This window comes from Thunnus albacares, chromosome 3, assembly GCF_914725855.1.
Source record: "Thunnus albacares chromosome 3, fThuAlb1.1, whole genome shotgun sequence".
Lineage (NCBI taxonomy): Eukaryota > Metazoa > Chordata > Actinopteri > Scombriformes > Scombridae > Thunnus > Thunnus albacares.
The window spans coordinates 11,689,809-11,714,526 of NC_058108.1; the positions used below are offsets into that span (position 1 = coordinate 11,689,809).

At 38.6% G+C, this 24,718-nt stretch overlaps 2 protein-coding genes and 1 long non-coding RNA gene across 5 annotated transcripts; 2 read left to right on the plus strand and 1 right to left on the minus strand.

The window, feature by feature from the left end:
* Positions 1–1,226: 1,226 nt before the first annotated feature.
* On the minus strand, positions 1,227–1,843 carry LOC122979294. The gene is made up of 2 exons (XR_006402834.1): positions 1,752–1,843; positions 1,227–1,390 (listed from the first exon to the last, which is right to left on the minus strand). It is a non-coding gene; the product is annotated as an uncharacterized LOC122979294 (long non-coding RNA).
* LOC122979293 (solute carrier family 43 member 3-like) lies at positions 1,307–9,098 on the plus strand. 3 transcript variants are annotated; one of them, XM_044346642.1, is made up of 13 exons: positions 1,307–1,380; positions 1,706–2,002; positions 3,230–3,359; positions 3,811–3,857; positions 3,960–4,036; positions 4,135–4,227; positions 4,338–4,477; positions 4,592–4,731; positions 5,399–5,542; positions 6,720–6,827; positions 7,181–7,367; positions 7,594–7,717; positions 7,893–9,098. In XM_044346642.1, exons 2-13 carry the CDS (start codon positions 1,810–1,812, stop codon positions 8,031–8,033), a joined length of 1,524 nt encoding a protein of 507 aa, XP_044202577.1. In that variant the 5' UTR covers positions 1,307–1,380; positions 1,706–1,809; the 3' UTR covers positions 8,034–9,098. The 3 variants fall into 3 exon arrangements, with proteins under 3 accessions (XP_044202577.1, XP_044202578.1, XP_044202579.1); XM_044346643.1 differs by having other exon boundaries at positions 5,402–5,542; XM_044346644.1 differs by having other exon boundaries at positions 7,181–7,314; positions 7,893–7,976.
* Positions 9,099–14,469: 5,371 nt separating this feature from the next.
* slc43a3a (solute carrier family 43 member 3a) lies at positions 14,470–24,679 on the plus strand. The gene is made up of 13 exons (XM_044346410.1): positions 14,470–14,640; positions 16,441–16,819; positions 18,049–18,178; positions 19,318–19,364; positions 20,803–20,879; positions 21,027–21,119; positions 21,614–21,753; positions 21,854–22,002; positions 22,250–22,393; positions 22,502–22,609; positions 22,705–22,891; positions 23,860–23,983; positions 24,238–24,679. Exons 2-13 carry the CDS (start codon positions 16,630–16,632, stop codon positions 24,382–24,384), a joined length of 1,536 nt encoding a protein of 511 aa, XP_044202345.1. The 5' UTR covers positions 14,470–14,640; positions 16,441–16,629; the 3' UTR covers positions 24,385–24,679.
* The last annotated feature ends 39 nt before the right edge of the window (positions 24,680–24,718 follow it).

Consider the following 24,718-nt stretch of genomic DNA (forward strand, 5'->3'; position numbering starts at 1 on the left):
CAATACTGCGTAAACAGTTTGCTTTCTTTTCTTTGTTTGTGAAACACTTTTTTGCAAAAACTGCAGCACAAGAATTTCAGTTGCAAAGATCAGAACATGAAGTGACTTCAAATGTATCACCAGGGACTCACAATGTTTACTCCAGAATGAACGTGCATGCACCTTTACTACCAAAACATCTCACCTGTAAAATGTGGAGAACATATCCCAAAATGTACTTTTAATTTTGTTCATTTTTGAATCAGTTGCTGTTTCTTTAAATCTTCTTTGGAACATGGTTGCTATATGTAAACTTCTATTTAATACTCCTTCTTAAGCATTATTAAGACTTCTGACAAAGTAATCTGTATATTTTGTCAGTTCAAAAACTGCACCTGAGCTTACTGCCACAGCAGATCCACACAGACACTCCTCTGCACAGATAATATACTAAATACTGCTGCACACTATATAAAATATAGGAAACCATCAAATGAAACCTGAAATGTAGGTTCAATGTTCTTAAAGCAGGGTTATCCTGTCAAACTGATTTAAACTGATTTACTAACTTTACTGTATTGTAATGTAATGTTACTGTAGTCTCAGTATGCTGTGCCATAAACTGTATGTGTGCATGATTTATGACTAAATTAAAATTATATTTCAGAAATCCATTTCTTATTTTTATGTTTGAAAAGGCGTCATTACTGCCAGAAATGTAATAATTTTCTCATTGTAATTGTGCGGACGATGTTCTACCCACACATGGACTTTTGAATTTGAAGTATGACATGATTTTATCAAATTGAAATGAAATGGAAATGCCAGTTTGCTTTTTTTGTGTATAACAGTAGGGTTTTTGCAGACTTGCTTTCTGAAATGTGTCATCCATCAAACCCAATTGGAAAACATTAACATGCATGTATGTGAGGAATTTGTTAGGTTTATGTGAGCTTTGGATTATCTTGCAGGTCTCCAGGTGGGTTGAACAGTGAAACTGGTAAACTGTACAAAGAGTTTTAAACTTTAGATTAGGGTTTTCTTAGGAGGCCACGCAACTTAATTATGTCCCTTTTCCCAACAAATATGTGCCGTCTGTAAAGCATGTTTTTTACATATTATTTTAGTTTTTTACATATTATTTTAGTATTTATTCAACACTTGGTCTCACACACTTTCTTACACACAACAATATATTTAAAGAATTTGTTTTTACAAATTATAAAGTTTTACAATTATACAGCCAGTCCATGCACATTTTTATTTCTCTTTCACCAGAGTCAAACATGACTTAACAATATTTGAACTGTCCCAACCACCCTTGAGCACAATAGGAGTTGATGAAGCCTGACAGGCAGACAGCAAGCAAGCCTTCATTCCTTACATGCAGCAGCACAACTGGTATGTACGTCTGTAGATAAGAGGAGAGAAAACAACATGTATAATCTGATGCATTGCAGTTCAACAGCAGTGCAATAAATATTAACTTTGTCAGTCTTATAATGTTGATTTTTTCTTTTTTTTTGCTGAGACTGTGTGTGTGTGTGTGTGTGTGTGTGTGTGTGTGTGTCTGATCAAGAAAGACAAAGTCTCTTATGTCAAGAGTCTTCTGAACTTATTTAAATTTCAACACCACAGCACTCTTACTCTTTACAGAGTTAATACAAATACAGTGTGTGTATTGAACTCTGTCATACTGTATTCAGTAATGTCTGTTCTTTTCTAGGTAATCTTCTGATTTTAAAACTCTACTGGTCATAACTATACGTCACCTTTATACTTCATTCACCCGGCTGAGCTGCTCAGGCAGGAGCAGAAACATTTGGCAGCATGTGTAAATGTCAGGGGAGGAGGGCAAAGTGTCACCGCTGGCTGACGTTGCTGTCAGGACTGGTAGAGAGTTTGCTGGTCACAGGGATTGCCTTTGGCTGGGTTTCTCTGGTGTTCGTGCTGAAAGCCGATGGATATTTTGCTGGATACTGTGACAACGTCACCAGAGAAGAAGATTATGCTGTTTATACAGGTATATTGCATGTGGAGAAATATGTACAGACATACACTTTTCAAAAATGCAAGAATTCTTACTGCTTCCTGGAGGTGAAATTAAGGCTTATATTTGTTTGATCAATGTTTGTGACAGAGCATGACTGCAGATACAGTTGTGCTCATAAGTTTACATACCCTGGTAGAATTTGTGAAATTACTGATCATGCTGTAAACTTTTGTTTTATTTGATGATAGTGGCCAGGTGAAGCCATTTATTTTCACATAATTGTATTGTTCATCTTGAAACAGCCACATCCAACTTTCAGCTGAAGTTGCATGTGGGTTTTTCTTTGCAACCTGAACAATTTTCTGGCAATTGTGGCTGAAATCTTTGTTGATCTACCTGACTGTGGCTTGGTATCAACAGAACCCTTCATTTTCCACTTCTTATACTCTCCACTACTTATATCCTTTTACTGGTTTATAAAGTTTAACTGCCTTTTCTTGTAGGTCCTTTGACAGTTATTTTACTTTCCTCATGGCTCAGTATCCAGTAAAGTCAGAGCAGCCCTTGATGAAATGTGCAGGGGTCTCTCAAGAGCTGAGAAACTCATTGACTATTTAAACACAGACACTAATTACAATCAAACAAGTCACAGGTGTGGAAACTTACCCTTCATAGCCATTTAAACCTGTGTGTCAACTTGTGTGTATATTATCAGGTCAAACATTCAAGGGTATGTAAACTTTTGATCAGGGCCATTTTGGTGATTACAGTTATAATTATGATGTAAAAAGGGCAAATACAATTATGTGAAAATAAATGGCTTCACCTGACCACTATCACTAGATAAAACAAAAGTTTTCAGCATGATCAGTCATTTTTTCCAAAATATGGCCGATATTTCACAAATTCTACCAGGGTATGTAAACTTATGAGCACAACTGTATAATGAAAAAACCACATGTCAAATTTTGTATTAACCCTGGTTTGTATAAACTTACACATGCTAAAATTAGTTCGGCCTAAAGGGCAAACAGCACAATAAACCTGCACTGCTGCTTCTTCTGTTCACACATTTCCGTCAAGTTACACAGAACATTTGTTTAATATTCCCACTCTGGAGTCCAACCAACCTGTTATTATAAGATATATCAAAGGATATATCTTCATACATTTTAAGGGTTTTAATTTTCATAAAAATTTCAGAACACTATGCTACACTGATACACACCAAGTGTAATGTTTCTTTCTTTCCTCCAGATTGTAGTGGTCAGGATGAGCACCTTTCTCAGGTCATGTCTGTCGCCTCCATTGCCAACACATTACTACGCTTCCCCATCGGATATGTCTTTGACCGCTGTGGAACCACAGCAACAAGGCTAATAGCTATGTGAGCACCAAATATTTGCTAAGTTTGGTTTGTGAAGGTTCATGACTTTGCAAGCTGGTGAGGGAAAGTAAATAATTAATCTTCCTGTTAAGGTCACTTTAGTTTAAGAATGCAAATTAAGGTGCAGATGCATAATTTACTCTGAGTCTAGCAAACATGCTAGACTCATTGTGACAGGGTTGCTACCAATCTAGGTGGCTAGATTTGAGAGGAGAGAGGGAGAGAGAGAGCAAACTCAAATATGTAAACCAGATATACTGGTATGTCCGAGGCTTCTTTATCACTGTGACACCTTGAAATGTCTCTTGAGCTAGTAAGACCATTTCAAATATGTAAACCAGATATACTGGTATGTCCGAGGCTTCTTTATCACTGTGACACCTTGAAATGTCTCCTGACCTTGTAAGACCATTTCCAATCTCATCATCGTGTCCTATTTAACTTCTTGCAGATCTCTGTACACCACTGGTACACTGTTCATCACGCTGTCAAACGCAGGTATGTTGTTTTGTATGTTGGGATTTTTGGAGCAGATATATCAGAAGTATGTTGTTATATCTGCCTCTCCTTTGGTCTCTCTGCTCTGGTTGTCACACACAGAGACGTCAGTCTTGCTGTACCCTGCTTTGTCATGTCTTATTACTGCTGGATCAACCCTCCACACCACCAATGTTCAGGTTTGTGGTGACCCAGCTTAAAAACTCATGTGGTGTGTGAGAAAGTGTATGAGGAGGTTAACAAAAGGAATATGACATGAGAGACCTTGTCTGTTAAGGTTGGGAACCTGTTTGACTCTTATCGTTCCACCATCATCACCATCTACAACGGGGCCTTTGACTCATCTGCTTCTGTCTTTTTAATCATAAAGGTAACACATTTGTAGTGCTATCTAACATTTTAACAAGACCCAAGTGATTCAATCTACAGCACAAATTAAATGTACACCTCTTCTCCTTTTGTTTTTCTTTATGTGAGCAGTTGCTGCATGAAAGAGGAGTGTCTCTGCACTCATCTTTCCTCTTCCTCACCTTGTGTAGCATATTCCTGATACTCCGCACCTTCTTCCTGATGCCCACAGGACATATCCCCTACCTGCTGCCAGAAATATACACTTACGGGTCAGAACAAACCACACTATCCTAGTTGTCCACTACTGATGATGCCAGTGAGACTCTGGCCATTTTGTGCATGATTGTTGAAACATGTCTAAATCACCAGCTTTGCTCTGACAGGGTAAGCTGCCCTGGCCAGAGGAAAGGGAGAGGAGAAGGAGAGGAGAAGAGAGTCAAGGAGGAAGAAGAAATAAAGGGAAATAAAAAGGATGAGAGAGAGAAAGATGAGAACATACAGCATCAGCCCAAGCAAGAAGAAGGTATGATGTTTTTTCTTGAATGTGTGTCAGAAAACACGCAGTTGTGTTCTAGCTAGTTTAGTCCAGTGGTTCCCAACCAAGGGGTCAGGCCCCTCCAAAGGGTCACCAAATAAATCTGATAAGATGATTAATGGGAGAGGAAAGAAGAAAAAACAAAGTTCCGATGCACAAATCTGTTTTTAGTTTTCGGAATGTTTCTCTAATCTTTGATTTTTGGTGAAATATTGGATCATTTGATAAGTTGTTGAAATGAAACCATGTGAGAAGTTTAGAGGGAAAAATCACTATTTGGTGGAGCTGTTAACAACTCATAGACATCTGAAATGTGACTCCCACCACTACTCAGGATTAAAGAGCAAGAGCTTCATTATAGACTGCTTTGTACAGACCACAAAGGGAGAAATCCATCAAAGAAGAAGCATTTTTGCATTTTTCCTCTGACACTTTGTGGATTTGTCATCCATAGTGTGTGAAGTGCAACGCTATCTTTGTCTGCTTTCTTATATTTTCAACAACCAAACACATTACTACTTATATTACAAAGAACAACCTTATCTGTGTTTTCTAAAGTAATTCTGGGAAATGTAGGAACTCACTACCTCAAGTGGAAGTAGACAAGAAAGAGAGAGGGAAAGATACACAGTTCTCCATCTTTCCTTCCATCCAGCAGCTAGTTTCCGGAGCTGTGTGCTGTCCTGGCTCTTCCTGTGGCACGTGGTGTGGGTGGTCACCATCCTCTTCAGTCACTTCATGTTCTTAGCTTCTCTCAACCCCACACTCACTCGGCTGGCCAAGGACAACCAAACCTTGGGTGAGGTATAAAATGATTTTCTGGGTGTTGCTTGCTGCTTGTCCAGCTCAGAAGCAGGATACCAAGGTCAAATGGTGGACTTTCATCAGTGGCTGCAGTGTGACTGTTGAATGCACCAATCAGTGATAGTTTTCTATGCATATTAACATACCATTGGAAAACTTTAAACTCATACATTGGAACACTTAAAAAGTAGCACAAGTCAACAGTTTAACCACTGTTCAAAATCAGTGCTGGAGGTAAACTGCAGGTTACCATGGCAACAGCACTGTTGTTTTGCTACCAGTTATCTCTCACTGAAATTAATCTAACCATGGGTTAGCCTGAGAACAAACAAACTTTAAAAATGAACACAGCCTCCATTCTCCATTTTTTTCTTTGGAAAGTAGTAAGTGGTTCTTTCTTAAATAGCACTTTTTGCATTTTCCTATATAGCAATGGTATAATTGCAATAATGCCATTGTATATCAGCACTCATAATCATGTGCTATTATTGCTCACAGAAGTAATTTGGTATATCTTTTTAAATAATATTCAGAACTCAGAACTAAAGTTGGCTATTGCAAATTGAACCTGATCACCACAGGACACCACAAGTCTGTAACTGTGATCATTGACTCCAATAAGAACTGTGATTTAAAGGGTCAAACTGTTTATTTGTAGGTTTTAGCCTGTTTCATGCAAATCGCATATATGACACTTTACATACTAGTGGCTATAATCCGCCCTGCACCATGCTTATTTTCATTATGAAGTTGTTTTGAAAACTGCTGATGGTGAATTCAGTTGTTGGTGCTTGTAGAGAAATCTGACATCTGGGAGTCTGCAAATATTTTCATGGGATAAATGTCTAACCAATATCTAATATCATTTTCAGTCCTAATTGTTGACTTCTATGCTTGATTTTCCAAAAACATATCATGTGTGATACTTTTGGCAGATGTCAGAGTGCAAAATCCAAATCTATTCTCTTAAAATAAGTCTATGCAAGTTAGTTTCCATATTAAACTGCCATTAAACTGATCAGCTAAAACATGTACTTTCATGATACTTTAGGCACTTTCCCTCACTTTTTCAACCACAATCTTTGGCTTTTAGTCTTTTGCCATTTTTACTCTTAATCACAGTGTTTCCCCCTCCAAGCTAAACTTTTCCCTTTCTGTCTACCATCCTTTAGTGAGTCACTACACCAATGCATTTGCCTTAATGCAGCTGTCTGGAATGCTATTTGCTCCCGTAAACGGCCTCATCATGGACAGACACAAGCACAGGCCTCTAGTTCCTGGTAAGTATGTGAAATTTAGCCACAATTCTGCCTGTTATGGAGTTTAATCAAACAGCTCTCTATTTGACTCAATGGTCAGACCAGACTTTATGTGACCTAATTAAAGCAAAAAGTTGAAAATAAACTTTTGAATGCCTGTGCTTTCCTGGAATAAACACTCCAGATGATCCTTAAGTGGGTTTCCTAAAAATATATGTAATAAAATAAAATAAAAATGCAGTACCAGTCAAAAGTTCGGACACTCCTTCCCATTCTCTTGAATGAGAAAGTGTCCAAACTTTTGACTAGAACTGTATGTAGTTCAAGTGTGATTTATGGCGACTTCAGTTTTTAACTTTCTGTCTACTTCTCAGGGGAAACCAAGAGGGAGGCAGACCTGCACTCGTCCTTTCTCGCCCTCTTCCTGACCTCTCTGCAGTGTTTCCTCTTCTGTGTGTGTTTCACCTGTCCTGTTCTCCCTCTGCAGTACCTCACCTTCATCCTGCAGGTTGTCAACAGCGCCTTCTTTTACGGAGGCCATCAAGCCTTCATCAGTATTGCGTATGCTCAACTCTCCTTAATTGCACCACACATTACAGTAAATCCATCCCAGATCTAAAAACAGTAACATGTTTCTTTTGTTTTCATTGACTTATGACTTTCTGCTTCTCTTTCCTTCGTCATCATCCACTTTCTCTCTACCACCCACCTCCATCTCCTGCTGTATATCCTCTCATCTTTCTCCACCGCTCTCCTTTGCTATTTTCTCACTTTACGTCTCCTCCAGCTTCCCAATGTCTCATTTTGGGAAGATGTCAGGGATGGCAATGTCATTATCAGCTCTGGCACTGCTTCTCCAGTTTCCAGTCTTACACCTCATCCAGCACCAACTGAACGGTGATCCTCTCTATGTGAGTTTCTGTGATACTTTGTAATGAGCCTCACTTAAAACTGAAGAGTAAACTGTCATGTTTCAGAAACACTCCTGCATCCCCAATGTTTTCTTGATTTCCTGTTGTTATAATAACCCACATTTTTTGCCCTTTACCCTCTTTCTCTCATACTTCTTTTCTCTCATTCTCTCAGGTAAATGTGGGTGTCACATTGGTGTCACTGCTCACCTTTATTCACCCAATCCATGTCAGCCTCCACTGCAGAAAGCTGTCCAAACAGAGAAGGACTACACAGAAAGTCAATGAACAAGGGTTGGCAAGATGCTTAATGTAAAGAATTGTAAACATAAAAGGAAAAATGACTGCTCATGTGGACTTAACCCATTTGGAAACTCATAAACTGAAAAGTTTTTGATATTTAACATATATTCAATGTTTAATGTCATCTGAGAGTGATGGAGTCGCACTTATCATTGCACAAATGGTTCTTTTACATCTTATAAAATAAGTTTGAAAAAGTATTTAAAGTATTTGGTCTGGAGGTCAGTATTGAAAATTAAGTTGGTCAATTTAAAGTTAATATGCTAAAATGTGTGAAAACACAGACACCTTAAAGCACAATTATCATAAAAGTTTTTGACCATAATGGTCAGCTACTGTATATTCATATGAAAGGTTTGATTTACAAGTGAGAATAAGCGGACTGTGTGTTTCTCAGTTTATCATACAGGCCTAATAGGCTTGTTTTACTCATGTTTACAAAAACTGCTAATGGAACATAACTTAAGTATCCATAGTGTTAGTCCATGTATTAAAATACCAATCAATCAATCAATGGCGCTGTGATCTTTTTTGTTTATTTACATTTTAATAACAGATTTGTGCCTTTAAATGACACTGAGATCAGATTATCATCCATGTGCATAATTGTCAAGTATGAACATGCACTTTCATTGGCCTGGACCAAAAATATTAGGCTACACTCTTGGGGACATAATAGAACCATTGAAATCCCCTAATTAAAAGTGAATGTAACAGACAACCATAAAGCAAGCCAGTGTGTTTTACATGATATCATGACTGATAAATGATTGTTTCCTGCACAGTACACCTGGATCTGATGATCTGTGGGAGATGTTTTTCATCAGTCACACCGGCCTCTTTGCACAGCTGAACTCTGTCATTGTTGTATATTTAATCAGGACAACTGTGGCAGTCACAGACAGAACGACTGTGTTTCAGTCTCATTGTCCTCCATCATGGAGAAACTGGTTGTCTCCACTGTGATGGAGATCAACCAACTAGTGTGTGATTATTCGTGATCCTTTCTCTGTAAAGCACTTTGGTTAGCACCTGTTGTTTTTAAATGTGCACTATAAATAAATATGACTTGACTTAACCTGTGCATGATTCACCAGTATGGCTTCCTTAGTTCCACTTCCTTGGAGCTGAGGCATTGTTAATGTTATCAGTTCCACCTGTGCTTTTCCTGTTATGACAAGTCAAATGTCTGCTGTGAAAAAGGTCAATAGCTAAGAATTTTGGGCACCAAGCGCAGAAGGTGAATCGACCTCTTACACTTCATGACAAATGTGAAAAGGTACGTGTTCTGTTTATCTGGGAGTTATACTAAATGTAGTGTTGTTATCTACTATAATTAAAACTTTGACCTATTAAAATTACTAGATTATTTTCTTTTTCTTTGCAGGTCTAGTAAGAATCACTGTCTACTGTGTTGGGCCAAAAACACACATTTTGTTTTCATAAATTTATTGTTATTCCCCATAATTACAAAATATTATCTAATTATTCGGAGACAGTTCCTCATAATTATTAATTATAAAATGCTGCTCATAGACTGTATATAAAGATGGATGTAGCAAAGCATGATGTCACCGATTGGTTTGTATTGGAGCCAGTTTGAAGCATGGATGTATAAAGAGAACTAGATACAGTGTTGGAGGCGGGGCCTTGTTCATTCCTATGAAAGTTGCTCAGTGGTGCATGAACATGGATGTATTATACCTCGGACTGAAACTAATGCTAATTTACCAGAGACACTGAGTGGTGCAGACTTGTGCTAACATTAGCTAACTAACAGGGCTGGTATCGTTATCAAGTAACATTAAACTTGTGAAATATTGCGACAATAGTCTGACTCAGTGCAAGTCCCGGAGCCGGTGAGAGCAACAGACGAGCCAATTGTCAATCACAGCTGTCAATCAGTCTTTATATCTTATTATTGTAGCAATAATTTCCTAAATGACCACCAGCACACTTATTAGATGGCCTGAATTTAGCAAGTGAGACCATAATGACTCATTGAAAACATTTATTGACTCAGTATTTCATGAGAGAAGTTGATGCTTTTTGGATGGGACTCTATTGTAGCAAGGGATTTTTTGGAGCCAGCACCCAGCAGCTGTCAATGGTACTGCACTTTAAGGGACTTCCACATTGCCTCGTAATTAGATCAGTTTGTTGGGCTTCAATAGACTTTTTTCACAGCAGACATGTTGACTTGTGTAGAGATGGAAAATCACAGGTGGAATATTAACAACTTCTCAGTTCCATTCAAGTGTCCAAGGAAGCCACACCGGTGAATGAATTTGGAAAAACTAAATAGGATTCAGCCATCATTAGTGTTATTATTTTCACGTGTCCTTTTCCTGCTTTGACATGTAAAAATGTCTGCTGTGAAAAAGGTCTTTGGTATGGACTGTTAATCTGCTGCTGGCAATAGGCTGTTAATCTGAGGACTGAACATGAGATGGTAGTAAATCCAGGAGGTTTGCACTTGATTGGTTGTATTTTGACATGAGGCAGTGTAATTATTAAAAAATGTCATAAACAAGTATTTGTTTTAGAATATAGATTTTTATTCTTTGCTGAGTGCATGTTTTGTGCCAAATTCTAGGAAACAACAAGACCACAGCTGCAGTCAGATCAATTGGAGAGAAACACAGGATGGAGGAATGAAGATGAAACTGCGGAGGAACAGGGGGATGTGAGGCTTCATTCAGCATATTCAGACTTTCATATCAAAGTCAATTTAGTCTTTAGAAGATTAAACCATAGTCAAGTCGAGTGGAGATACAACAGAGACATGTCCTAAAAAGATCAGATATCATGCGGACAAAGTATATGGCTGATTATCACTTTTTCAGTGGTAATTCTGGCCTGTGAGCGAAGCTAATCAGCAACTTTCACAGCTGAAAATGACTTGTGACACCAGGTGTTAAGGCTTCAAGAATTCATTAGTGTGCTGAAGAGGGCTTAAGGCTGAAAACTTTGTAGTAATTACTGCACATAAGTGCAGATTATTTCCTCTACTTTTGTGACAAATGTTTTGTTTAGTGCACTCATCTGAAAATATCTGACACAAGGAGGTGATAGAGCATGGTGTAGTTCATTTTATCCATGAGATAGACTGTATATTGAAATTCCAGTAGATGTAGATAATGCTAAACCACTGAAGTAATTATGGAGTGGGTGATGAATATTAATCAATATCCGTATAAACACTCCACAGATATAGTTATATTATGGTCATTGTGTGCTTTATGAGTCACAGGGAACCTTAAACCTTTGAACCAGTTACCATCAAACATGAAGCAGCTGCTGAAGAACAACAGGAGCTGAAAAAAAAACAACACTTCCTTGTCAGTTATGATCATTATGACTGTGGTGACCTTTGCTTCTGCTTTTGTTTCTAGCAGCTCTTCCTGTACACTCGATCAACTGTATCCAGCATCAGGTTGCAGCTGAACAGAGCTCACAGTTCTGCAGTGATCCTGCAGAGGACAGCAAAGATCTACACACAAACTACAAGCAGTCTGTGGAAACTCGGTGCTAGTTAAGTATTTCACCAAGTGAAGGCCACCTCATTGATGTTGGCTGCCATGTTAAAAAAGAGGCAGATAGTCCAGGCCTCCAGACTCCAGGTGAGGACGTAGATCAGGGTTTTGAGCTCCAACAAGGGATTCTGTATCAGCGACTGTGGAGGGCCTCCTGTGGACAGCAGTCTGCCTGACACCCCAGCACTCACATGCTACAGCAGCTCTCTCCTTTCAGATAAACATCACATATTAAGAACATCAGACATCCCTGATTTATTCTTACAGGAACAGTACTCTGCAGACAGCGACACATCTGGTCACCTTGGAAACCAGCTCAGAAGTGTAAGCGGCAGCTGCAACACTGCGGCTTTGTTTCTGGCCAATCGAGCCACCAGGCGATTCAAGTACATGTGCGACTACTGTGGGGAGGATTTCCCTTTCCTGACCCAATGAAACGCCACCAACTCTCACACACAGGGGACAGAACTCAGGTCCATGGACAGTGTGGGAAGAGATTCATCAGACTCAGTCGCCTGAGGCACTGGGTATGATAAATGAGCTGCTGCATTCAGGTGTCGGACCTTTTATCTGCCACATCTATAATCTATATTTTATAAGATTGACTCCAAATTTATGTTTTTTAAATACTATGATCTATGGGACACCCATATGGTACAAGTCTTACCCCACTTCGAGCAGTGTCATTTTTAACAAAAACATCTAGGCAGACAATGTTAGTGAGAAGGTAAGGAAATAAGAGAATCTAGCAGCTAGATAATGTTGTCAGGAATTGACCAAAACAGAGGTGAAAGGAGAGTAAATATTGGACTTACATTCATTTGAAAGAGACAGATCAGAAACATGACTCCAAATGAATGCTGATGTCACTGCATGTCTGCTGGATGTGTAAATAGGAAAGTGCTTGCCAATGCCAATATTAATAATAACAACTTTGTAATGTAACAACATGTCAAGGTTGTGCCTCTGTCAGATGTTTTGGAATTCTTCTGATAATTGGTGTCCAAAAAATCCATTAATGCTGCTTTAAAGGAATAGTGTTAGAGAGATACAGTTTATTCACTTCAGTGTTCTCTCATGTCTGTAAGCTAAAAGCTACTGCCAGCAGCTATTTCGCTTATTTTTGGACAGAACCAGGCTAGCTGTCTCATTGTGTCCAGTCTAAACAGACTGTTACAACCTGCATGGCAATGGTCACATTCACCGATCTGATGCAGCAAGGTTTTGGTAGCCTTGCTAGCTTGTCAACTTGCACCAAAGAGGATGAGAAACAGCAAAGTAGCACATTAAACAGTTGCCCTCAAAAAATTAGTAGAACTTTCTATGGCAAAGAGAGAAACACACAGTAAAGCTGTTAATCTACTTGCTGTGTTTTCTTATTCTTTCACCTCTACAAGGTTTTGACAAGTTGAATGAAACAAAAATTTAGAAATATGAAAACTATGATTATGAGAGAAACTTGCTTGTAGCAAGCTAACTTCCCTCCAAAACATTAGACATAGACATTATTTTCATTATGGATAAACAAATGTCTAACGATCCCTTAAAAGTGTTGTCAACATCTTAATTTTCCCTCAAATTCGCAGGTCTGTCGCCCAGCTGAAGACTTCCAGCTCTGTTCAGAATATCTAGAGAAATAGCAGACAACGAGGACAATACAGCTCAATAATTGTTTTCAGTAATCAGTTCCTACTGAAATGTGTCCATTATACCATTTTTTTCCCCCCAAATAAAGGCTCGTAAAGCAACGTTGTGGGCCTGTGAGATTATCGTGGTCAGACAGCACAATGCTAACAGATTATATTGCTATAGTGATGATAGTGCTGGCTCAGCTACCTTATCAGTTGTGACTCTTCCCTTGCAGGTTGTAACGGTCCATCAAGATATTGTTAATTAAAGCTGCATTCATTGATATTCGGCCACTGGAGGGTAGAAGAACTTCAAGACAAGCTGTGAACCTTACAATGAAAATGGTGACATTGAAACAGTAAAACTAGCAAAGTGTTTTTAGCTAAAAAGGCTGACACACTGTACAGCTGCTAAATTTGCTGATAATTCTTGATTATGAGTGACTCATTTCACAGTACAAATATTGTAGTATCCATGTTAACAACATCATATTGTATGTGCCTATGTGTGAAAGAGAGAACAACCTATTGCCAGCAGCAAATGTGTGCTTTTAAACTGGGTTTGATTTTAAATTACAGTAGATGTATCATCATTCATTACTGAAAACAAGAATGTGAAATAAATATTTAGTAAAGTTATGTTGTCCAATAGATTTGACTTTCTCTGGTGTACCAGAAAATATCCATTAAATACATTTACAGCAAATGGAGCACCTGCAATGCACTGTCCCTATTTTCTTCTTCAGTGTCTTTTTCCACTGTTGCTTTTTTTTTTTTACAGTATCACATGCAGTTATTAAGTTAGTTCAAAGTTTGAATGGTTTAGCCTCATGATGACCTCTAGAGGACAGTGGAGAGCTCTACACAGACTACAGACAGTAGACTAATACAAGTCTGCACATAGTTAACCAGGCAGTTGCATGAATTACTATGTTTATTGACAAACCTTAATGACTGAGGCCATTAGAGCTGTATAAAATATTCTGATTAGATGTGTAATTTATTTCTGTTTTTGCACAGAAATGTAGCCAACGTCTACATCAGGCTTCATACAAACAGATTAAGGGTGGTGATATAAAACAGGAAATCCAAAATGTATTTAATCTTACTTTAATAACTGCAGTTTCTAGCACAGTAGAATTCTATTGTATATTTTATCTCCAGGTTTCAGGGATTCAATACGTTGAATTAAATATACTTAATCGAAAATCCCTCACATTATCCTATAGTTCACAATTAGACAATTAAAGAGTATTACTGCGGTTATAACAGAGACCCATATGTCAGTGTGATTCCCGCCCTGGTCCCACCTGTTGCTTTACAGTGAGTGTGGAGAGAGTGAGGCGCTGATCTGCACTTCAGATGACAAACTGCGGCTCTGTGCAAGGTGCATCCCTGTCCTGCAGAGTCCCTGCACAGGAGGACTGTATTGTCTGGATCAGCTGGACGTTGCAAGGTAAATATCATTTTAGATCTAAATGGTACAGCAGGTGTTGGCGGAATCATGCGTGTTTGATCAAATGAATCAGGTGAGTTGATTCAATGCATCTACACAGAGAAATAGACGATCTAAAGGCATTATACTCATAGCTACGATATTACATGTCCAGTTCATATTGTGGTAATTGAAAAATGCTGTTTAAAAACATGTGACAGGCAAATTTTGGAGCGGTTTTGTGCCCACGCTGTTTGTCAGTACGCATAGATTAACTGTACTAATCTGGATTACAGTGAACACCGCCTGGCGATAACTGCCGCACTGTCTGCTATGTCTGCTGTCCTCATGTAGTGCAAATTTAACAAGAGACAGAAACACCAAATCCAGCCTATGGCAAATTTTACGCACAATAATTTTATGGCCCATTATTTAAGTAAAAGCAGAATAACCACAATGTAAAAATGCCCGATTAAAAGTCTTGACTCAAAATTGTATTTAAGTCCAGAAGTATTTTCAGCAAATATAACCGCGGGTTAACCGTATAATTACAAGATCACTAGCCATAGCCTATTAAAATAAAAAATATTAATAATACAGAATGCTCCCTTTCTCAACAGTATATTAATATAGTATTAATTGAATTATAGGATTATTATTACTGATTAATGCATAAGCACCATTTTGATGTTAGTAAATGTGGAGCTGCTACCATGTGTTATTGGTTACTGTATAGGAATGCATTACATTTTCTAAACTAATATGTTTTGTATGTAAGATCTGAATCTGCAAGGAAACTAGTAAGTATATCAGAAAAATGTGGTGTAAATATTTCCCTCTAAACTGCACTGGAGTAACTTAGAAAACAACAAAAATGGAAATACTCAAGTCAAGTGTAGGTACTTCACATCGACACTTAAGTACAGCAGATGAGGTTTGAACTTAATACAAACACAGATAACTGTCTCTATTTTTAAAAAAAACTTTTTGGAGTTGAAACGGTACTTAGTGATTTTGTGTGACTCTGCTTAAAATGTTCCAGCCAAATGAGTTTAATTTATTTGAATGCAGGGCTTGTGAATCCAAATGTGTTCTCATATTCCAGCATAATCTCTGTGAGTGCTGTCATAGTGTGTTAGCAGCTGTTTCATGATTTACTCTTTGTTTGAGCTGCTTCAGGGTTTGTCTGACATTGTTCCTACAGGAACAAGGAGAGGGGACACTACATAAACATGGGGAGATATGACATTTTTAGGGTGGTTATTCCCTTTAATGATGTACTTGGAGATTACCATGAGCAGAGTCAGTGAAGTAATTCTCACTGGGCTGAGTGAGTGATAGTGGATATATTGTCAATTTGTATCAAGTGTTAAGTGGACACTTCAAGACAGCAGCAAAGGACAAAGTAACTGTGCTCATCACTGCTACAAGATTCATGGTTATCTCCCTCTGTGCTGTCTGGACTGTAGTCTAAGAAATGACTTGTTCAGGATCATCTTCACGCTTTAAAACTCATCAAACTGTACTTTTATATCACTGTACTGAGTACAATATTCACCACTTATCATTCTTTACACATTCTTTAAAAGCCACAGTAATTTGGCTGTAGAAAATGAGAATTTTATGCTGTAAATTTGTTGACATGGTTGATTGTGCAATATGTGTTTAATCTATTGAAATTGCTGCACAGATGATGCTCAGTCCTTTATCATGGCATGAAAAACTATGCTGCATCACGTTGTACTGTTTGAGCTGTAACTGCAACTGAAAAAGACTTGAATGTCTCCCTTACATCTCCTCTGTTTTTGTTGTGTATTGTAGAAACTTAAATCCTGCACAGATCTACAAGTTTCCAGGACAAACTGAAGGAAAGTCTAGAAACTGAAGCTGAATTGTAGGGACAGAAAATCAACAGAGTAAAAGAGAGAAACCAACAACTTTCTCAGAGGAATAAACTCAGGCTGAAAGTAGTGTTTGACCTTTGGACGACCTGAAGAGAGGAAGTGAAGCATGCAGGGGAACGAGGATGGTACGAGGCTGCGCTACAGGCTGACTCTGGCCTCTGGGATGCTGGAGTGTCTGTGTTTTGCCGGCGTGGTGTTTGGTTACGCCTCCCTGGTGTTTGTGCTGAAGGAGGAAGACTACTTCAGTAACCTATGTGTCAGTGTTCAGGATATCAACGGCACACTGACCGGTAAAGGTGAGCGACTCTGGAGTTTGGATGGACACTAGTCCTTTCTTTAAACAAGGTGCTCTACACCAACATGTAACTAAATAGAATACATTTCTTGAAGAAAATGTGTGAGCTACTTGAAAGCAGTCGGCACAAATTTTTATTTCCCTAAGGCATCACTCGATTATCAAATGATGAATAATACCTAATGGTTACAAAATACAGGCACACTATGATTAAACACTTTATATTTAAACTGTAGCAAAAAATACAAATGCTATCAATTAAAGATACATGAATTGATTTTTGGCCACTTGGGGGAAGAAAACTTTAAAACACAGAAACAGGCACCCCTTAAGTAGTTAAGTAGTATAGCCTTTGTTGTCAGCTAGTGCTAATTTCTTACATACACACCCAGCAAAAACAGAGGAACATTATCATCCTATTGGAGTCAAGTTTCTATCCACCTGACAAATCTAATCTACATTACATTTATAGATTACATAATCTAGGTTACATTTTGGTGTCTGCCAAATCTTCAAAAAACATCTGGGTCATTAGTTGCTACATGTTCGACTTTCTCACCACCAATTCACACGTTTTCTGTTTGCCAAAACAGTGACATAAAAGAGGCCAAAAAGCTCTTTAGAGCTGCTGAGTTCTGTGACATTTGTTTGTGGATTTTATTTATTAGTACAACCCCTTTTACATGACCCCATCATTTGATTCATCATTGAGATAAAAAAAATATTGATCAATGCAGCTTTAAATTTACCTATAGCATAAAGAGCATAAATGCAAAAGGATATCATTTTGAAAGTGGAAGATGTTAAAGTTAAACAATGCAATGTTTATACCATAATTCCTCCATACAGAGTACCACCTTCACTTACTTTGGAAACAATAGTTGGAAAAACAATCTCACCACTAGGTCCATTATGTAGTTTCCATCCTCAACCTGTTTTAAGGTCAACAGTGAACTTTCGATCTCAATTTTTAAGCCGACACGGACGAGAAGTCCTTAAAGTGTTTTAAAATAGATAATTAAAATATTAACAATTCTATAACAGCTGGACAACTCTATCTGCTGAGGAGGATCATGTAATGTAATTGAAAGCTCCAGAACAGATACTAAATGGATCTTGTGATGCTAATATGGTGATGTTGTCATCACTTTGGGTCTCATTGCTTAATATTTTCCTAAACTGCAAAAGTCAACAGCGTCTTTTCCTCCCCTCTGTTTGTCTCTGTCACAGACTGTAGCCATCAGGATGAGCAGTTCTCTCTGGTCTTCACCATCGCATCATTCCTCAACAACTTCCTGAATATAGTCAATGGCTACCTGTTTGATCGCTGTGGCACCATGGTGACCAGGCTGCTGGGAATGTGAGTTCATATCATTTGTTTCTTTCCAACCATGAAAAAAAGCTCTCCAGGATGTGGTCAAAGACCCCATCAGCATCAGTTTTTGTCAGGTCATCGCCATGTTGTTTGTCAAGACCAGATTATAGCTGACTGACCAACATATGTGGCTTTTACTTTAGTTTAAGAGACAATAGTCAGATCACAGACAGCATAATGAAACAAATGCTTAAAGAGTTCAAGCCACTGCTGCTTTGTCTTCAAATGGGCTTCAATAGCCAAAACAAGTGGCTGACAGTCTAAAATGAGCTGCATGGGATCCATGAGCTCAAATTCATATTTCAGTTTGCAGTTCAGTTATTTCTACAGTTTACAGTTGGAGTAAAGGGGGATCAGTGTTGGTTACAGAGATAGGGAGTGTCTGAAGGAGGCAGACAGATTATACTCAAACTCCTTTGACTGTAGAGTTTATTTGATCCTTATATATTCATAGTCAATATCAACATTTATATTTTATCAAAACAAGCTAAACACGACTGGCAAGCTGTCAAACGATGGATAGAGCCAGAGGGAAACACGTTATATCCCAGACTGAACCCTTTGACCCCAGACTTTCTGTCTGTTAATTGTACATTTTACTAAAAAAACATCTAATAGACTAGAGGTTCAAGTACGTCCTGCTGATACCAAAAATTGTGTTTACCATTTTAATATAGTAACAAACATGGAGCCAATTTGGAATTGTATGTTGTCTTGTTGTTTCTCTACACAAAGATACAGTGAGGAATGTTGATTTCTTGAGCTTTTTTGTTATACATTCACAATTGAGGTTACTTATTTAATCCTCGCAGTGCACATGATTGCAGGTCACCAGGTTAACAGGTTCATCCAGGACAGGCAAACACAATGTGTTTTAAAAAATCAAACAGGGAATGAATGAAGGATATACCTACACATCTAAATGAAATCAGCTGAAGCAACACACATTCTGTTATGATCAAAATGAGGTCTTGCCACCAAAATATTAACTAAAATGAGAGAACCAAAAATTTGACTTCATAGTGTTCTTACAAAAGTTTATAAGGAACTGTGAAAATGCTTCTTAGCTCTCTAGTGTGTTGGACAAATGGCGGCTCTAAGTTCAGTCTTATTTTTCTCTCCAGATCTCTGTACACCACTGGAACCCTTCTTGTGGCCTTCTCTAGTGCAAGTAGGTGCACACATACATGCATACACAACATGCAGCAAATAACACCATCATGTGAGCACATTTCAGGTAGTTCACTCAACATTTTTCACGTTAAGCCAATTCATCATTAAGGTTAAAGGTATTAGGTAATATAAAAAGTGTAGTTTACATTATGGAAACACTTGTCTGTTGAACACAGGTCATTACAGTTGAAGGTGGGAGGATCTGTCACCAGTATTACTTCATGTCATACTGGTTTCCACTTGTTTGTTGCCATAATTCTTTCATAGTGGGAAAACATCTAATATTCCTGTCACTTTTTATGCAGGTGTCTTTGTACTAACTTTCTGGATTTTTCAGAGAGCAGGCTGACAAATTTAAGCTTATCTTTGTCGTATGGTAGCCATTTTCTATCAATCAATCAATCAATCAATCTCTTCCCTTTGAAGTGGGTTATATTATATGCGGACACATACATTTTTATGCATATGGAAATGGGCAATGTGCAGCATTTATTTTAAAAAAATTACGTGCTAAACCTAACAGCCATGTGTATACCAAAGTTCATGGCAATCCATCATTCATTTGTTGAGAAACGTCACTCTAGACCATAAATGTCAACCTCATGGTGATGCTGGCGGAAAAGTCTGAATATCACCAAAGTCATTAGGATTCATCATCTGTGCACCATAAATATCTCTACCAAATTTCATGGCATCCATTAAATAGTTGAGAGATTTCAGTGTGGACCAAATTGGTAGACCGACTGACTGACTTTGCCACAGAGGTGGATGTGGCACAGGAGGTAGAGAAGCTCATACACTAATCGGAAGATCAGCAGTTCGATCCTCGGCTCCTCCTGTCCATGTGTCGAAGTGTTCTTGGGCAAGATACTGAACCCCAAATTGCTCCACAGTTGGTGTGTTGGTGTGTGAACGCTCCTGATAAGCAGGTTGGCAGCTTGCATGGCAGCCTCTGCCATCAGTGTATGGATGTGTGTGTGAAAGGGTGAATGTTGGCATGCAGTGTAAAATGCTTTGAGTGGGTGGAAGACTAGAAAGGTGCTTTATAAGTGCAGTCCATTTACCATTTACTACCCCTCTAGCAAGGCTAAAATTTGTCATATAGCTGGAGATAGCTGTTAATCAATCATGTGAAATAAGTCCAAATGGCTCCTTGTTTAGTGCAGAAAAAAATGGCAGTTATTGTTGCCATATCCCAGATGATTATGGGATATAATACAATACATAATTCATACCCATACTGCCACAGGACCAAACTAACAAGGAAGTGTGTTTATAACAATTGACTCTACAGCAGTTCAGCTGTTCATCAGCGTTCAGACACCCAACTGTTACCTGCTGTACTGGCCGACACTGTGACCATTTAAATTAGTGTTAACAAAGGGAATAACTTCTTAACTTAAAGGTTGATGAGTGTGCCTTCCACTGTCATGTAGCATTTTCAGAGCTGCTTTTCCCTGCCTTGTCCTGCATTGCTGTGGGAGGAATTCTGCTCCTTCTAACTAACATGCAGGTGAATACTCAGTAGTATTGGTAGATGAATATGTCAGCATAGAAACATACTGTAGAGCCTAAATGAAACTAATTATATTTCAAAAACTTTCTTTCCAAAAACCTATAAATTGTGTATCGATGAACTGTGTCTCTGTACGTCGGAAAGGTGGGCAACCTGTTTGCTGCTCATCGCTCCACCATCATCACCCTCTACAACGGTGCCTTTGACTCATCCTCAGCTGTGTTTCTCATCATCAAGGTAAAGTAATGTTATAATCCAGCAGCATCTGAAATCGTTTACTAGATGGGTAGATATCAGAAAACAATTGCAGACACTATTCATGGTATTACAATAAAAGTAATATTATAAAGCACAGTAAAAGTCCTCTATAAAGGATTGATCATTCACACAAGAGAGTCAGAGAGCTTGATTCAAAGTGGAAGACACGCTAAATAGTGGATAGTAAATGATTTCACACATAGCCAGAGACTATGTAAATCAAATATTTTGCCATGTCTGCTTTGAGGTGCAGTTCTTTTTCCTCAACAGCAAAAACACAGAAATCTGGTCTTTTTACACCAAATCCAATTTAACTTGTGGTTTGAAATGAAGTTTAAATGCAAAATTTGTGGGCATGTTGCTTTGTGTCTGTTTGACATACATATTTTTATTTGACATGCACATTAACTTCCTCTAAATTGCTGTTATCCATTTTCTTCAAGGTTTTAACCACTAGTTTTCCTGCTTTCCAGGTTCTGTATGAACAGGGAGTCTCTCTGCACTCCTCCTTCTTTGTTTTGTCCTTCTGCAGTATCATACACCTTCTGCGGACCTTCCTGTTGATGCCCAGAGCCCACATCCCCTACCCTCTACCCCAATACTACACCTATGGGTGAGAACATTACCTTGTCTCTGCAGCAGCTGCTGTATTTTCCCTGACATAATACATATCATATTTATGGTTGTGAGATGTTACTTTTCCTGATGCACAGATTGAACTGTGGAAAGGCGAACACTTACAATGTGGAGCAGTTTGAGAGGATGAGGGATGGCGGGATGACTGTTTCACAGGAGTCAAATGGGAGGGACAACACACCACCAGCACCTGAGGATGGAACAGCGGCACAAGACTCAGAAAAAGGTATTTATCCTCATTGTTGCCACCTCCTCCAGATTCACAATGTCAGAATTTCTGTTTATTTTCATAGCTGTGAAAAAATAACCACGTTAAGTAAACCAAACACCCAACAAAATATGTTTATAATATCACAAGTAGGAAATAGTACATTTATTAAACTTTGAGGCACATCTCAGTGTGGTCTTGCTTTCATTCGTGCACAGTGTATGTCAGATTTCATGTGAATTTCCATGTGACATACACGGTTAAGTGGCGAGTTTCCGGAGCTGTGTGCTATCCTGGTTCTTTCTGTGGCACGTGCTGTGGTTATCCATCATGCAGCTGAGACACTACCTCTTCATCGGCACGCTCAATCCCATGCTCAACCGACTGGCCAACGATGACCCCAACCTGGGTAACTCATTGTAACAGACACTGAACATCTGTATTACACATTCTAACTGTCTATATTTAACTATACTTTGCATTCTTTGTTTCCCTCTGTGGCTGTTTTCTCCCTCAGTAAGTCAGTACACCAATGCTTTTGCCATGACTCAGCTGTGTGGAGTACTGTGTGCTCCCTGGAATGGACTCATCATGGACAGACACAAGGGGAAGCCTCTAGCTCCTGGTAAATCAGTGACCAGTGTTATAACTGCATGTGTGTGTGTGTGTATGTGCAACAGAACAACTTTACTCATTCCTTAACCATTTTCCCTTGTGTAGGAGAAACAGAGCAGGAGGCAGACCTGCGCTCCTCCTGTCTCTCCCTATTTCTGACCTCTCTGCAGTGCCTGCTGTTCTCTGTGTGCGCCTCCGTTCCTGTCCTCCCAGTGCAGTACCTCACTTTTGTTCTACAAGTCCTCAATCGTTCCTTCCTGTATGGGGGAAATGCAGCCTTCATTAGCATTGCGTGAGTAGCTAACACGCAGACACATACAGGGGGAGCACAAAATAATATAAGACACAACTTACAACACAATAGTCCAGCAAAGAACACTAACTTGAGACAATGATCAGACGTGACACAATAGTCATTTCTGAGTCTGTAGTTTGTTGTGTTGTTGAACAAATATATAGTTTTGTGAAAACTGTTCCTGATAATGCAGTTTCCTGAGTTTGACAGACAGGTTGTCTCCACTAGTCCACTCCACTAGTTTTACACATTAAAATCAGTGTACTTGTCAGGAGGTGTACAACTCAGCCAGCAACAAGAGTTGTATGATAAATCAGATTCGGTGTGAGACTTCACATTTTTAATAGACCTGTGACACAAACTCTGGAGTTTGAAAGATGTGGGTGGTTGCCAGGCAGGGTAGGTCTAAAGAGATATGCTGTTCAACTATTGAGTTGCATTATGGGAATTCTAGGATCCAGTGTTTTTGGAGTTTGATACATGCTAGGGAATAAAAGTCAGGATATTTCAGCCTCTGTTGAATAGATTTTGACTCTTCTTTTTTTAATCTGTCTCTCACAAGCTCTCCAACTTTATAAAAGTGCATTGCTAAATCACTGGAATACCTCTTTAAATAAGCCTAAAGTGCAGATTCATCAGTAGCAAACTGCAAAATTATATGTGTATGGAGGGTGAAGTGTCAGAAAATTATAATAAATGCAGAGAAGAGAGTATCAGTGGTCAAATGTTGACTGTCACCAGCATTGACTGAAATACATTTAATACAATGTGTACTTACACTTTTAACTATATCCTCAGTTAAATTAACACCTCTGACAGCATCAAATAACAAGCATGATAAGCTACACAAGACTGGTACTGGTATCAGAAACTTTTATGATGATCCAAAACTCTCACTCTCTTCATGCCAGCCAGAAAGTCACAGATATACCTGTAGAGATGACATGTCTCTCTCTCTCTCTCAGTTTTCCAGCCTGTCACTTTGGGAAGCTGTTTGGCGTGGTGATGTCCGTATCTGCTGTCATCTCCCTGCTGCAGTACCCCTGCTTCGCTCTGGTCAGAGGAGCTCTGGGTGGAGACCCCTTTTTTGTAAGTGCTCAAGAAAGTTTAGTGAGTAGTTTTATTACAAAAAAGGATGAATATCAAATCCTTGTGCAGGACACATTTAGATAGAGAGCGCAAGAAATACTTTCTAAGGGACACTGACACTTTGATTGTGCCACTGAATTGATTTCAAAATGTGAGTCTACATGCACAACTAAATCAACAAAGTGGTGGCATAACTTTTATTGTCAGTAACTGACTTCAGCTAAATGAATAACTGTTGTTTTGATCTGTTACAGGTGGACATTGCTCTGACTATCCTTACTCTGCTGGTGTTTATCCATCCAATCTACATCTTCACTCACTGTAGGAAATTAGCCCGCCACAGAGAGGACAACACGCAGAATGTCTCCTATAGCTCCAGACTGTCTGAAGCCAAGTTGTAGGGGGATAATAAAACCATTATTTTAGTCTCTGTTTAGATGTTTTACTTTTCAGGTTGTAAAATGCTTTTCTTGAAAGAAAGAAAAACATCTCTTCAGTGGCCAATCTGTTCCTGTTCATCATTTTTAACTAGAAAATAGAGATTACAAAGTTTTGTATACTAGTTTATTTTTTAATCAAAGTGCACTGATATGATTTCAAATGTTTTTAATGTCTGTGAGAACAGAAACACAAACTTCTTACATGTTTTGTACAATCCAAAATGTGTTCAGTTTAATAAAAAAATAAGTTGTTAAATGTAAATGTTTTTATTGACTGGGCTGATATGCAGACTGT